The 14,367-nt window shown below is 43.5% G+C and overlaps 1 protein-coding gene across 1 annotated transcript; it reads left to right on the forward strand.

The window, feature by feature from the left end:
- The first annotated feature begins 1,896 nt into the window (after nt 1-1,896).
- On the forward strand, nt 1,897-13,216 carry LOC143484156 (protein phosphatase 1 regulatory subunit 29-like). Its single transcript, XM_076982746.1, has one exon. It carries the CDS (start codon nt 2,152-2,154, stop codon nt 4,942-4,944), a length of 2,793 nt encoding a protein of 930 aa, XP_076838861.1. The 5' UTR covers nt 1,897-2,151; the 3' UTR covers nt 4,945-13,216.
- The last annotated feature ends 1,151 nt before the right edge of the window (nt 13,217-14,367 follow it).

Consider the following 14,367-nt stretch of genomic DNA (forward strand, 5'->3'; position numbering starts at 1 on the left):
TTCGGCTGCATTGAAATCACTCGGCTGGAATGAAAACACTCAAAGGTGCATTTTTATCATATAAATGAAGAGGGATGGTAAACCATTAAATTCAACAACAATGAGTATCACTTGGACTATTTGTATTTCCGTGGTAGCAACGAGGCAATTCATTATTTACTTCACCGTTCAGCTCCGTCTAATCTCAGTCTCTCTCTGTAGCCCCTTTCACGCACACAAACACAGCATACATGCAAACGCTCTGGACTCTGTCTCACTGGACCACCTCATCAGCCTCAGCCTGAGTCCCAATTAAAACTTCCTTTGGGTTTCTGTATGTGGAGCACTGAACCAGATCACATCTCTGGTGGACTGTGGAGGGAGACGAAGGGGGAAAGGGTAGAGGTGGAGACATTAAAGCAACAGTCTGATAAGACTTCATATACTGTCTATAAAAGTCTGATAACCCTTCATATACTGCCAATAAAAGTCTGATAAGACTTCTTATGTCAGGGCGCATATCACACGCTGTCTACTAAACTGTCCTCTAATTGCAGTATTCACTAAAAAAAGGCATTTTACTCATTCTTCATTGTTATTTTGCCCTTTTTCTCTGCCTGGTTCAGCAGCATATGAAACTTCCACTGCATAAGAAATATTAGACCCTTTAACTGTTTCTGTGTTAGACAGTGTAGGATTATATTCATTTCTCCTCTAGGCTGAACTAGATAAGTTTTAAAATAAAGTGTTGCAGGAGAGAGAGAGAGAGAGGGCAAGAGGGAGGGGTGTGTGTTTGTGTCCAAGGATACATCAGTGCCCTTCAGATTCACAGCCAGCTTGGCTTAGTTAGGTCACTTTCTCCTAACTAAGCCATCTTCTACATCAGGGGTGCCCACAAGTTTTCAGCTTGCGAGCTACTTATAAGACGACCAAGTCAGAAAGATCTACCTATTTATTTTCTAGCGGCGTGTGTCGATCGTTGACCGGGGGGGGTGGTTGCGTGTGTCAAACCCTAGACGTCAGATTGGCTACCATGTATGTCAATCAAAATACAACCGTCAGTGCAGATGGACGATAGCCTGTCATTCATCCGCTACTTTTTAATGTCATGTGATCTACCCACACTTCCTACATGTTGAATCAGAACTAGAATTGTGGCATTTGAAACAGGCAATGTGGCTGGGAGTTCAGGTGCATGGACATTGATGGAGTTGAGGCTGATTATCTCACAGGATAATGTCGTTTAACACAGGGGAAGGGCAGGATATTTCCTCTCTTATAGAGCGTTCTTTTTTTTCTCAGTGTATGAAAATCAGATGTCATGTGTGGGATGGAGGCACGTTGGTAGCTGACCAAGGAAGTTGCCTTGTGCAGTTTTGTGGTGAAGGATGTGTGTCATGTCTGAAAGTTTTCTAGAATTCAGGGCAGAAGCATGGAACATGCGCAGCTGTATTAAATGGAAAAGAAAACCATAAATGTAAATGGAGCATATATCCCGTAAATATCCCATAAAATTCGTGTTGTGCATTCTAGAAAATATAGTGGTACTGTTATTGTTCTGTTATTGGTTTTTGGTTTATGTAAAATATCAAAGACATAATGTTAGCCGATTTCGGTATTTTTCAGGGCAGTGAGTTATGAAGAATAAAGAGCTTTTGTTGAGATATAATTCAGTGTTCTTGTACAATGAATTGATTTTGAGGCATGTGTAAAGTTTTTTTTGTGTTGTTTTTGGAACATAACTGCTGAGCTACATGTTGAGAACAGTGTGGGTTTTGTGAGTTTTAAAAACAAACACAGCATTGAGAAATTGTACAAAAAATAATTTAATAATACCTAAACAGTCATCTGCAGCTGAACATAAGGCATCTTGCTTTCCTATTAATTAATATCACTTATTTCTCTTTGCAGGAAGTCTTGGCCTCCCTTCAAGCCAAGGTCCAAATCACCCATGAGGAGGCTATGCGTCAAGCCAGCAACCCTCAGTCGTCCTGCCCTACAGAACATCAGATAATATGGGGACTCTTTTAGATTCCATGACAAGTGCACCGCTGTGACTGCGCAGAGCGCCTGCTTCCTCCTGCCTGAGTTTCTACAGCCTACAGACTCGAACCCTCGTCCCGTTTTCCACATCTTCCGTAACGGCCTCTCTCTCCGCCCTCTCTCCCCATCATGAAGAGTAAGTTGCGTGTTGCTTCCTCTCCCTTCACTCTGCTTCTCCTCCTTCCTTTCGTGCTTCTGCTGTTTTCAGCACCGGCTCTCATCAAAGGTGACTGCTGGCTCATTGAGGGAGACAAGGGCTACGTGTGGCTGGCCATTTGCAGTCAGAACCAGCCGCCATATGAGACGATCCCGCAGCACATCAACAACACCGTGCATGACTTGCGTCTCAACGAGAACAAGCTCAAGGCCATATTCTTCTCTTCCTTGAGCCGCTTCACCAACCTGACGGAGCTCAACCTCACCAAGAACGAGATCTCCTACGTCGAGGACGGTGCCTTCGCCAGCCAGGCTAACTTACAGGTGCTGCAGCTGGGATACAACAAACTGACCAACCTGACCGAGGGCATGCTGAGGGGCCTGGGCCGCATGCAGTTCCTCTTCCTGCAGCACAACCTCATTGAGGTCATCGCCACCAATGCATTGTGGGAGTGCCCCAGTCTCAGCAATCTGGATCTGTCATCCAACAAACTGGCCCGATTAGACCCTTCCACGTTCACCGTGTTGGGGAGGCTGATGGTGTGTGAGCTGGCAGGGAACCCTTTTCACTGTGGCTGTGAGCTGTACAGCTTCCTTACCTGGTTGGAGGCTTTCAACAATGTCACACACACCTATGATCGGCTTCAGTGTGAGACTCCACGGGAGCTTTTTGGTTACCCGCTGCTGAGTCCTGTCGGGGGACACGGTCGCAGTGCTCGTACCATCTTGTCGTCTATGTGCCGAGATGGAGTATTCATTCCAGGGATGACTTCCCTTCCACCAGACTCTGACTCCTCGGGCATGGGGCCTGATATGTTCGACCGCGTTGGGCCATACCATCAGCCCACCACATCCTCCTCCTCTGAGAATTCTTTTAGCCCCAGCATCAAACTTCAACGCGTGTCTGTTTCTTCGGCAACCTTGCTAGTGCAGATACCCAGGCCATACAGCAAGATGTATATCCTGGTACAGTACAATACAAGCTTTGCTTCTGATGTGATGAACCTGAAAAAGAAGAAGGAGTTCATTACCCTCAGCAAGCTTGAGCCAAACACCAACTACACCTTTTGCGTCGCTTCAATACGCAATTCACAGCGCTTCAATCACACGTGTCTTTCCTTCTCCACTCGTGCTCTCACGCCAGATGACATGCTGCCTACCACCTCCACTACTACTCACTACATCATGACTATTGTGGGCTGCTTGTTCGGAATGCTGATTATTCTTGGCCTGGTGTACTATTGTTTGCGGAGACATCGAAGACGGGAAGAAAAAGAGAAATCGATTTGTGTGAAGAAGACCATACTGGAGATGCGCTATGGACCGGAGGTGGCAGCAGCGGCTGGGAACGATCCTACGGTGGTGCAGAAGCTCCACGAGCAGTCCCACCACCAGCACCACCACGGCAAGCTTCCCATGTCTTCCTCCTCTAGCTCAGGCTTGCTGGGCCTTGGCTCCATCAACGCCAGCTCCTCGCGACTGTCCTCAATCCCTCAGGTAGAGAAAATGGCCACCGCCTTCTCCGAGGCCCTGGCAGGCAAGGGCAACTACATGGATATCAGAACATCTGGAGTAGGAGACGAGAGGGGAGTGATGCAGGCTATCCGAAAAGACGACCTCAGGGAGGACGACGGAAGTGACTTGGGAGATGACTCGGATGACGACGACCGAGGTTCGGCGTCGGAGATCTCAACCATTGCAATGGAAGTTGACAAGGTCAACCAGATAATCAATAACTGCATCGATGCCCTCAAGCTGGACTCCGTAGTGGCTGCCGTGTCTTCTGCTGCCACATTAAGTGGAAATCCTACTTCACCTCCACCTACCAGCAACTCCTCCTTGACCAGGGGACTGATTCCACTCTCCTCAGGCAGCGCTGATGTCTGCCAAATGATGCCCTCCCCAAAAATCCCTCCTCCACCTCCTCTGCCCCTAACAGGTCCTCTCTCTGAAAGGCCTGGCATAACAGGTGGAGGCTTTGTAACTCCTCCTTATCGCCCTCCACCTCCAGCCTCAGCGGTAAGACCTATTCAGAGACAGATGAGCGCAGACGCAGCTGTGATTGTCAGTGCCACCAAGAAGCATTGTGGGCCTACTACTGGGAAAGCTCGGGTTTACAGCCTGGATGTTCCTGAGCCCCGTAGTCCTGACCCCTGTCAGTATTCTGAGAAGGGCAACCCTATCGGATGTGGGGAGCCCTTAGAGAGGCATCCATTGGTTGGAAGTGGTATGGGTGGTATGGGAGGTATGGGCGGTATGGGTGGTATGGGTGGTATGGGCGGTATGGGCGGTATGGGTGGTATGGGTGGTATTGGCGGTATTGCCACTGGGGGCTGTAGCATAGATGGAGGCACGGTGGATGGCATGGGCCTTCAGCAGCACCTGGATGTTCATCCGGACTTCCACTGCGCAGAGCACCGTCACTCTGTCCCTGCACTCTACTACGAGGGCTCTCATGACTCCCCGGCCCAAAGGGTGTCTTTCCTCAAACCCCTGTCGCGTACCAAGAGGGACGCTGCTTCCTACTCTCAGCTCTCCCCCCACCACCACAATTACTCGGGCTACTCGTCCAGCCCAGAGTACTCCTCCGAGACCACGCTGCGCATCTGGGAGCGTTTCCGTCCGTACAGGAAAGGCCCGCGCGAGGAGTCCTGTTACATCACAGCTGGCAACGCTCTCCGCAAGAAGGTTCAGTTTGCAAAGGGCGAAGACTTGCATGACATCCTCGACTACTGGAAGGGCGTGTCAGCGCAGCAAAAGTTGTGATCGATGAGGCAGCTGGTGGGCGGAGCATGAGTCTTCTACACTGCCTGATTAACCTGGCCAATACGCTCTGGACAAGCAGCCACAGGGAGGGCTGCTGTGTACAAAGCAAAGCTGAGATTGTCAGGTCTGAGGACGAGTTGTTTTGATCCGTTCATGTACAGAACGAGTCATCAAAAACAGACAGAGATAAAGAAGGAAGGAAGGAAGGAAGGAGAGAGGGTGAAAGACAACATGACAATACTGTACAAATCTAGGGTGGCAGTCATTTAGATCTCATTTTAAATCGACAGCTGAGACCAGCTCTCACAAGAGTCCTGTTCAATGATGTTTCATTTGTTATAAAAAATTGTGTTTGCCTGGTAATCATTGGTGTATGCATCATTTATGTCAAAGACCTTTATTGCAAGAATACTTATTCACCCTGATAAAGCATGTTTGCCTATGTGATTCACAGGCACTGTATTCAGTTTGTGAGGCAGCCTTGTGTGTGTGTGTGTGCGAGTGTGTGTGTGTGTTTGTGTGTGTGTGTGTGTGTGTGTGTGTGTGTGTGTGTGTGTGTGTGTGTGTGTGTGTGATGTGCTGATTTCCCATAAAGCTGTCAAGAACAGACTTTTCCATCTATGTTCCAGAGATCCTATGTGCAGCTTTTCAATAGCATTTACATTTCAATAGCATTTGTCATCTGAAACAGAAAAGAGGAGAAAAGAAGAGGAATTATGAACGATAGAACACCCCAGGAGCTTTGGTGTAGTCAAAACATTTTCCAGAACAGAATTATATACAAACAAAAGAAATCACAAACTATCACAAATCCATAAAAATCTGGTGACGTCTATGTCAACAGATGCTTTCTAATTCAGTCAACCTGAGTGCACACATTTGTGTGCCTTTACTGTACACCAAGATGGATCCAGTTAGTCCATGAGGTAAGACCTAATGTTCAGTAGGACGTTTGCCTTAACACCACAATAAAAAGCCCTCACTTTCCATTCTTTGTTTTTCCAAGTTCTGTTTATTGGATTGAATCAGAGAAGGACAAGAGACATCACTCTTGATAAATATAGAACTATAGCCTACTCATAAATATTTAAACATAAACCCCACAAGCAAAAAAAAAATTAATTGAACATCCCAGTTTTATAATATTCCTTTCAAAGGTATAATTTGTACTAAAAATGACAAATTCAATTAAATCTAACACCTCTATTTTCAGCCATCACTTAATTAATGTCCGGTTTGATTAGGTTGACTAATTATCAATTAACAAAGGCCGTTTCCTGTAGTGTGTGGGAGGTAAGAAGCAAAGGCTTCTAATGAAAAGAATCATTCTTTCCTTCACACTCAGCACCCTCATTTAACCTTCTACTTCATGGACAAGTAAACCATGAAATTTGATTAGTGACACCAAGGACGTTATTATGCATTAAGAATACTACAGAACTTTAAGGAAAGTATTTACTCAGTAATTCGCTCTAATATCAAATCCCCCTGCCACCATCTATGCCATTAGTAGCCTAAATAATCCTAAAAGCTTTGTCCATGCACAAATGGCACATGATGTTCTTCTATGTCCTAGATAAACGTTACCCATGATTACGCAGCTCTTTTGATCTTTTAAATTCATTTACAATATTCATCTCACTAATAGGTGTCATTAATAGGACCCATTAATAGGCCCCATTAACATGGTCCATCAGTTCTGAAAAGGAAGCTGCACATTCATAATCATACTATTTTTTGTAATATTTTCATTGAAGTGAAAATTCTCACTCCTCATTCAATGATTCACTCGGAAGCCATTTTATTGTGTTCCTCTTCTGTTGTTTGTTTATTTCACCCATTTGGCGCCTTCCTATGACTGTTGTTTTCAGTCAGGTCTTTTAATATTGTAAATATGTGTCAGGTACCTGCGTCTGCTTATTTCTACTCAGGCAACACGTCTATCACTCTCTCTTTCTGGTGTTTACTGGTCCAAGGTATGTGGTTTAGGCAGGGATCAAAACTTGAAGTAATATGTGCTCCTATAAGTGGTGTGTTTACAAAAGTGGCCATTGGGCAGGCCACCATTTTAAATGGTCCTCAACAGGAAGAGCAGGAGTGAGCTATGTGGATATAAAGAGCACTGTGTCTGAAACTACAAATGAGGAACTCACACTGCGGTGAGAATGCAGGAAAATCCAACTAAACCGTCTGTTTTGCAGCAGCTGAAAATGAACCATTGGAGGAACTGTAACCGGAGGCTTACTGTGACAAACCTCTTCATTAACTTTTCATGGGTTATTTGACTTGCTACATGGGAGAACTAACTGTAAACACACGATCAACAGTGAAGGTTCAATTTTTTTAACTGTAAAATCCGATGCCCTGCTGTGTTTTAGAGATTTATTTTGTGCCTCCTTCATTGACGTGGACATTTAACAAATAGGAGGAAAAAAAGTCACAATCCTGTAAAAATCCTTATTATCCACCACTACTGTTAATTCAGCTGTGCTTCACAAAAGCAATGCCAATGCAATGATTTTCATGAAATCTTAGTGTTTTTGGTTTCTCTCATGATATATTAGACAAATGCATATTGATTGCTTCTTTTTGTAGCTGTTGGAGGTGTAAGACCTTGGCTCTCAACAGCTCTCTCCTGCTCAAGGGAAATCTCATTCAGTATTCCTTCAGCATTTTACTTTTATTATGCTAAGGCAAACCAAACACACTTATTATTGCCCTGACAGGTTTTCCAATATCTTCAAATTAGATCTCTGCCCTGCTCCTTTTTAAATAATTTTTTTTTTCTGTTAACCCAGAATAATCACTCTCTATCTGCATTGTACTCATTTGCAGTATTTTGTTGTATTCGCATTTGCTGCATGCTTGTTTCTCTTTCTCAAGTCTGGGTTTACAGCTGTACTGCATGTTTTGATCTGATAGGCCCTAAGGGAAGCTGGGTGATCGTATGTGAATGTTCAGAGTGAGTTGTCCTTTAAACAGCTCAGAAATCGCAGCTTGCGTGGATAATTACCCAATTCGGCCAAATGTCAACAATTTGTTTACTGGCCTCTAACAGTACACAGATTAAGATGATAATTACCTCCTGCAGGCATCTCATCTTTACACAACATAGACTCTTCTGGATATTTCGAGTCAAAAGTTTTGACAGAATCAGCCATTTTTGTGCTGATGATTAAACCATGCATTTTCCACACTTCTCTAAAATCATATGGTAAAACATTGTTTGTCTGCTCATATTGTTTGACTACACCATCAAGGTATTGACATTTAGAAAGAAATGCTGGCTGCATGGTTAGTGCTCACAGCTAGCCTGCTCACAGCTAGCTCACAGCTAGCCTGTATGCAACCACAGAATAGGGTGTTTATCAGACCTGTAAGAGACAAATGAGCCACAGGTATCTAAGCACTGTGGTTTAGGTCTGAGGTGTCAAAGATCTGAGTGTTAGTGTGTGTGCTGAAGACCACACAGCCCTGCCTGGCTGTCACATGACAGAGGGATTTCCCATTACCTCAAATTGTCTAAATTCTTTAGCACTGTGGATAGGCTGTCAGGGTTGCATGTAGGACTCAAATAAGAAATTGTGTGACATTAATCATTGTCGGCTTTCGGCAATATTACATGAAGCAAAATGTGGATTACTGTTGGCGTTCTGAGCTCCTTATCCCCTTTGCTGTTCCTCCAGCCAGTTTTCATCCAAGAGATTTCTCAGGGGTGAAGACTAGTCAGGAGAAAGCAAATACATACAAATACTGAATGCCCTTCATTCTAATTTTAATCTTCCATTACAGTATTTATTATACATTATACAGTATGTAGGCTATACAGTATATTAAATCATAGTAATTAATGGAGTAAAACTGTACTTTTACTGTACTGATTGATGCCATTTTGTTCAATCATTTGATCCACACATTTGCTAAATCCACTCTCCCGACACTGGGTGTCAATCAGACACGTCACTCTTCATATCTCCGACTCTAGTCACTTTTCATTGTTCAAGCTTGAAAATTATTCTGGAAAAAAAAATTGCTCAGTTCACTTCTGGATTCAAAATCATAATGTTCCTTTTATAAAGCCTTTAACCTGAGCTTCATGCATTCCCCAACTGCCGGTAAGCAGGTTGTCCCACTGCCAGACGGGCACATTTATTCAGATGTTGAATGTTGGGTCATTGATTTCGCTATGATCCATATTCAGCAGATTGGCCAGTCTTGTGGGGAGTGTGGTGAGAACCTGAGAGCTGAGAAGATGGTTAAATGGAATCCTTTTCAGCCCGGAGGGATGAAAAAATGAAAGGGCCAATCAGCTCACAGCTCCAGCAATGAGGCCAAAAGCTGTGCTAGCCCAATTGGGCTGTAAGTCTTTTTTTATCAGGCCTTGATGGAGAGACAGAGCATTTATGTCATGGAATGGAATGAAGAGCCAGTGAGGATAAAAGAAGTAGGGAAGAGACAGAAAGCGAGGGAGAGAGGAGGTATCAAGAGGAGAGTGAGAATGGATGTGCGAACTAAAACATTAAGCACTCCTTCTAAAGTCCTGAAGACCCAAGGACAAGTGGGTAAAAATCTGATAGCAAGAAGGGGGGGGGGGGTAGGGGGGGTAGTCATGAGAAAGTACTAACAGCATCAAAATGTGTGAATAAAAAACACGCAGGGTCTTGTTGGTTGTTAGTCAGTGAGAGGAAATAAACTCAAGGGATATACACACACACAAACAAAGAGAGAGAGAGAGATAGAAATGTTCAGGCAAAACAATGATGACCTATAAGGTGTGTACAGTCCGATATAGGACTCCCATGGCCTATTGGAAAATACAAGTCCATATGTACATGTTAGCGTATCACAGCGCTTTTTGGCCAACAGCACTGCCTATACACGTGGCCAGCAACTGTGGGAAGCGGGGCAAATGGCTGGCTGTGGGAATCAAAACCTATTAGCTAACACGAACTTCACTTTGTTCTGAGGGGCGGGGGAGGGGCAGCGCAAATTCCCACCACTTCTCCTTTCCCTATATTATCAGCTGCTTCTCAATTAACTCCACTGCAGAGCAGAGCCTGAGGGCCCTCTGATCTCTCGCTCACAGCTATTGTGACATCCCGTGCCTTGGGGCTTAGATAGACATCAGCTCATTGGTGCCGCTGTCTCATTCTCTGTCACAGCTCTCGGAGGTAGCAGTTTGAGAGGCGTGAATGGAGTGGGTACTTATTTAGTTCAGATCAACCAAAAATGTAGAAACTTTTCAAGCCTGCCAACCTGAACTGGCGCTCACAATTACGCAAATGTGCACCCACAGTTCAGCACTGCCGACTATTGGAGGCATTAGTTAACTGCTCGTTGCTCTCACTGTGTCTTTGAGAATATGCTTACTTTGGATGCACGTTTCTCTGAGATGTTCTGGAATGTACTTCTGAGGTCAACAGAAAAGTTTCCAAAAGCTATTCCACCGAGGTTAAGACGCCCGTGTGGTGCTGCGTGAACGCACGTGCTGTTGCGGGAGTTAACACATCTCGCTGCCGTTCTGGTGAATTCAAAGTAAGCGTACATCAAAGAGTGGGAGTGTGTGGGGGTGGTGTTTTTAGGGCTGCATTTGCAGGCTGCTTCTAAATGGCTTTGGTTCTGTCCAGAAAACTTCTTCCTCCAGCAGAAGCTTCTGCATGCACAGCTTGCTTAGAAAGCTGTAGAGCTGAGTTGCTCAGTTCAAGTTCTGAAGGCCAGCAGCGCTCAACAGTGGAGTTCTGAACAGTAGTGAGCAAAACTGCACGGTTCAGCTGTGTGCTGAACAGTAGTGAACAATACTGCACTACTCAGTGGAGTTCTGAACAGTAGTGAATAACACCGTACTGTTCAGTGGAGTTCTGAACAGTAGTGAATAACACCGTACTGTTCAGTGGAGTTCTGAACAGTAGTGAATAACACCGTACTGTTCAGTGGAGTTCTGAACAGTAGTGAACAATACTGCACTATTCAGTGGAGTTCTGAACAGTAGTGAATAACACCGTACTGTTCAGTGGAGTTCTGAACAGTAGTGAACAATACTGTACCTTCCAGTGGAGTTCTGAACAGTAGTGAACAACAGTGCACTGTTCAGTGGAGTTCTGAACAGTAGTGAACAACACTGTACCTTCCAGTGGAGTTCTGAACAGTAGTGAACAACACTGTACTGTTCAGAGCTCTTCCGCTCCAGCACACCAGATTCAGCTCACTTGCTGATTATTGTGAGTCCGATCAGGCATGTTGGAGCTGGGAAACAGCATTAGTGCAGAGGCAAGCCAGGGCTGGATTTGCACAAAGTGCTCTTTCAGTGTCGTGTCACACAACAGTAAAAGGAAAAGTAGACGTGATTCATATTACATCATGTTTTGAACCCATCTAAATGTTCTCTTGAGCAGGAGAGCTCTTACCTGAGCCTTTACCTGTGGCTGAGGAACTATGTGCCATTGGATGATCTTGTGCCCACTGCTTTGTTTGCCCAGTATTTTTTTGGTCCCATGTTTGCTTTTCTATTCCAAAGAACAGGAAGCGTAAATAGAAGAAAATGAGCTAGATATGTGAATTTTGTACTTGTAAAAATATATAATGAGTGTTTTCTACTGAGCTCGAATTCTAGGTGTAATTTTTTTGTTGTTTTATTTTGGATTTAGGGGTTGATCAGGGGACAGGGTTTAAGGATTATGATGCTGTATAGATTAGGATTGAGATTGATCCATGTTTATCTGAGGTTTGAGGAAGTGTCATAAAAAGGAAGTGTTATATTTGCATGACTTATTGTATTTTTCAAGAGAAGAATTATATCATTGTGTATATTGAGTGGATGTTTGTTGAAAACAAATAGGCACTGAAATATTTCTCAGAACTTCTAACTTCTAAACTTCTAATTTTGAGGGTCTAGGTTTAGGTTTGTTTTATATCTCTACTGTGTACTGCTTAACTAATTCCAAAAGTTTTGGATGAAACTCTATTCTACTGTCATTGTAGTCATCATTACTACTCATTGTGAGACTTTAAGTCCATTGGGGAGCTGCAACAAACAATGTCATGGAAAGCTTTGGAACCATGTGCTAAACCCTAAATTTCCATCATTTATAAAACATGATATACATCTGTATATTCATGAACATGCTAGAGAAAGACACATTCAAGAAAACAACCAGCATTTTGGACTGGTTCACTAACCTATTTTGTGCTATTAGGTGTCATTAGCAGAGATGCAAGCAAAGACGTGCAGAAAAACGATCGGTTCACCTTGTGCTTACAGCCCACTGACATCAGTCCTAGTAAAAGTGCACATTTTCCTTTCATGCCTGTCATGTACGTACGGGTTTACCCCTAGAAGAGCGAATGGCTATTTTCATCCATTTCAGTCCGCATCCTCGAGTTGGCTCTTGATCAATATATCAGTGTATATGGCACATACACTACATTAACCTTGCAGGTGTCTGCAGTGGTGCTCTCTCTACCAAACAACCCCTCCCGGCTCATTGGATCAATGCTAAAGTGGTTTGGAGAAAGTGACGGCCAAGGACCATGGCGGCATTCCGAGCGCGTGGTCCGACGGAGCCCAGCAGAAAATTGGCGGTGAACGCGGGACTGCTAAAGAGGATCTGGAAGCTCTGTGTGTGTAGTGTGTAGTGTGTATGTGTGTGTGTGTGTGTGTGTGTGTGTGTGTGTGTGTGTGTGTGTGTGTGTGTGTGTGTGTGTGTACTGTGTGTGTAGTGTGTGTATGTAGTGTGTGTGTGTTTGTGTGTCTGTGGAGGCTTCGTCCACTGCTGTTTCCACTTCTGCCGAGTCAATCGAGCAGTGTGGATCGATGCTCCGGGGCTGACAGAGGACCCTGGACAGAGGCGTAGCCAACATGCCAGGCTAACCAGCCCAGAATCCGAGTCACGCCCATACATTTCAGAAACTCCCACTGAGGTCTTTCTAAACCCAGCACCTGTGACTGAAAGAAAATAGGAATCACACAGCACGTTCCTCTCAGTCTCATTCCAGTGAATCAACACTGAGATCCGAAACTTCATTAATTATGAATTCGACCAATAAGTCTATGGTTTGCACTCTGAGGTGAGATATTTCAAAGAATCCAGGAAAAGGTCCTTGATAATGTCTTTCTTTACATGTCTTTTATATTATTTAGTAACATTTATTAATTTCTCATTATTATAATTTATTATTAAGCCTTCTCCAAAGCTTTTCCATGACAAAATGTAAAACCGCCCCACCTGTAAGAAGAAGCAGTTTGATTATATATATATATATATATATATATATATATATATATATATATATATATATATATATATATATATATATATATGACACATATGAGTATTTGAAGGGAATACTTTGGAAGAACTTCCCATTCAGCAGTTTAGAAGAGACTCATCAACAATTCATTACTTTAGATCAACATTTTTGACCATTTTACTTTTCATTGCAGCAAGAAATCTAAGAAAGAACACAATGGGTTTGAAGAGAGAATGTCTTCTAAAATTTGGTTACTTACATCTTTTGCTGTTAATGATATTCACCATGTCCCCCTCACAAATTCTGTACAAAAGATCTATTTCTATATTTGCAATAAATTTTTAATAAAAAATTCTGTACTGCCCATTTATTTTTTACATAATATTTATGCTGAGTTTTTAGTTAACTACTAATACGGTACTGGGTTTGCATTTATGGGAGCTGCTTGTAAGATCTTGATAGGAGTAGCTTTTTCTGTCTTGCTCATAATACAAAATGATGTGGGAATTGTTCAGGCTTCGCTGTAATTAGTTTTTAAGGAACTTACCTCTTGACTGGACCTTTACCCAGCTAAGACAGACCCCTGCAATGAGGAATTAACACTTCTCCTATACTATTATGAAGACATCTGAAGTAACAGATAATCCACAGGAATTGGGAATTTAATACACACATTTCAGAGTCATTTAACCATAGCTGGCTGGTACAAACTAATGCCACTAGACTGATCTAGAAGATCAAATTTATTACTTTTTAGATTTCGGTAAATGCAACTTGGCTTTCTTCATCTGTACAATAAAATATGTCACTTCAGAGGTGCCTGTGAAAGGTGTGCAGTTTTACTGTTGTTATGCTGTAGGTCTAAGTGTGATAAGACATCTAGCAGTGTCTGCATGAGCCCTGTGAGACTTAATATGTCAGTGTGTATCAGCTCTGGGAACAAGATTGCTGACGTCCTCCTGAGGACGGGAACCGTGTCAAGGTGGTGTCCCCTCTTCACTTCTCTCACTCTTTTCTATAACTACCAATACAACCAAACAGCCAGTGGTTCTCAAAGAACAAAACGGGCTCTCCATGTAGCCAGAGGAGAATGAGATGAAGACAGCAAGAGATTTTTGTCATCTACTCTGCAGGGACTCCTCTGTGGAATTTGTGTGCCAAGAATCCAGAGAGAGT

Source organism: Brachyhypopomus gauderio, chromosome 2, assembly GCF_052324685.1.
Source record: "Brachyhypopomus gauderio isolate BG-103 chromosome 2, BGAUD_0.2, whole genome shotgun sequence".
Taxonomy (NCBI): Eukaryota; Metazoa; Chordata; class Actinopteri; order Gymnotiformes; family Hypopomidae; genus Brachyhypopomus; species Brachyhypopomus gauderio.

What these genes read in the sequence shown, in the direction of transcription:
- LOC143484156 (XM_076982746.1), top strand. Translation starts at nt 2,152, where the DNA reads ATGAAGAGTAAGTTGCGTGTTGCTTCCTCTCCCTTCACTCTGCTTCTC.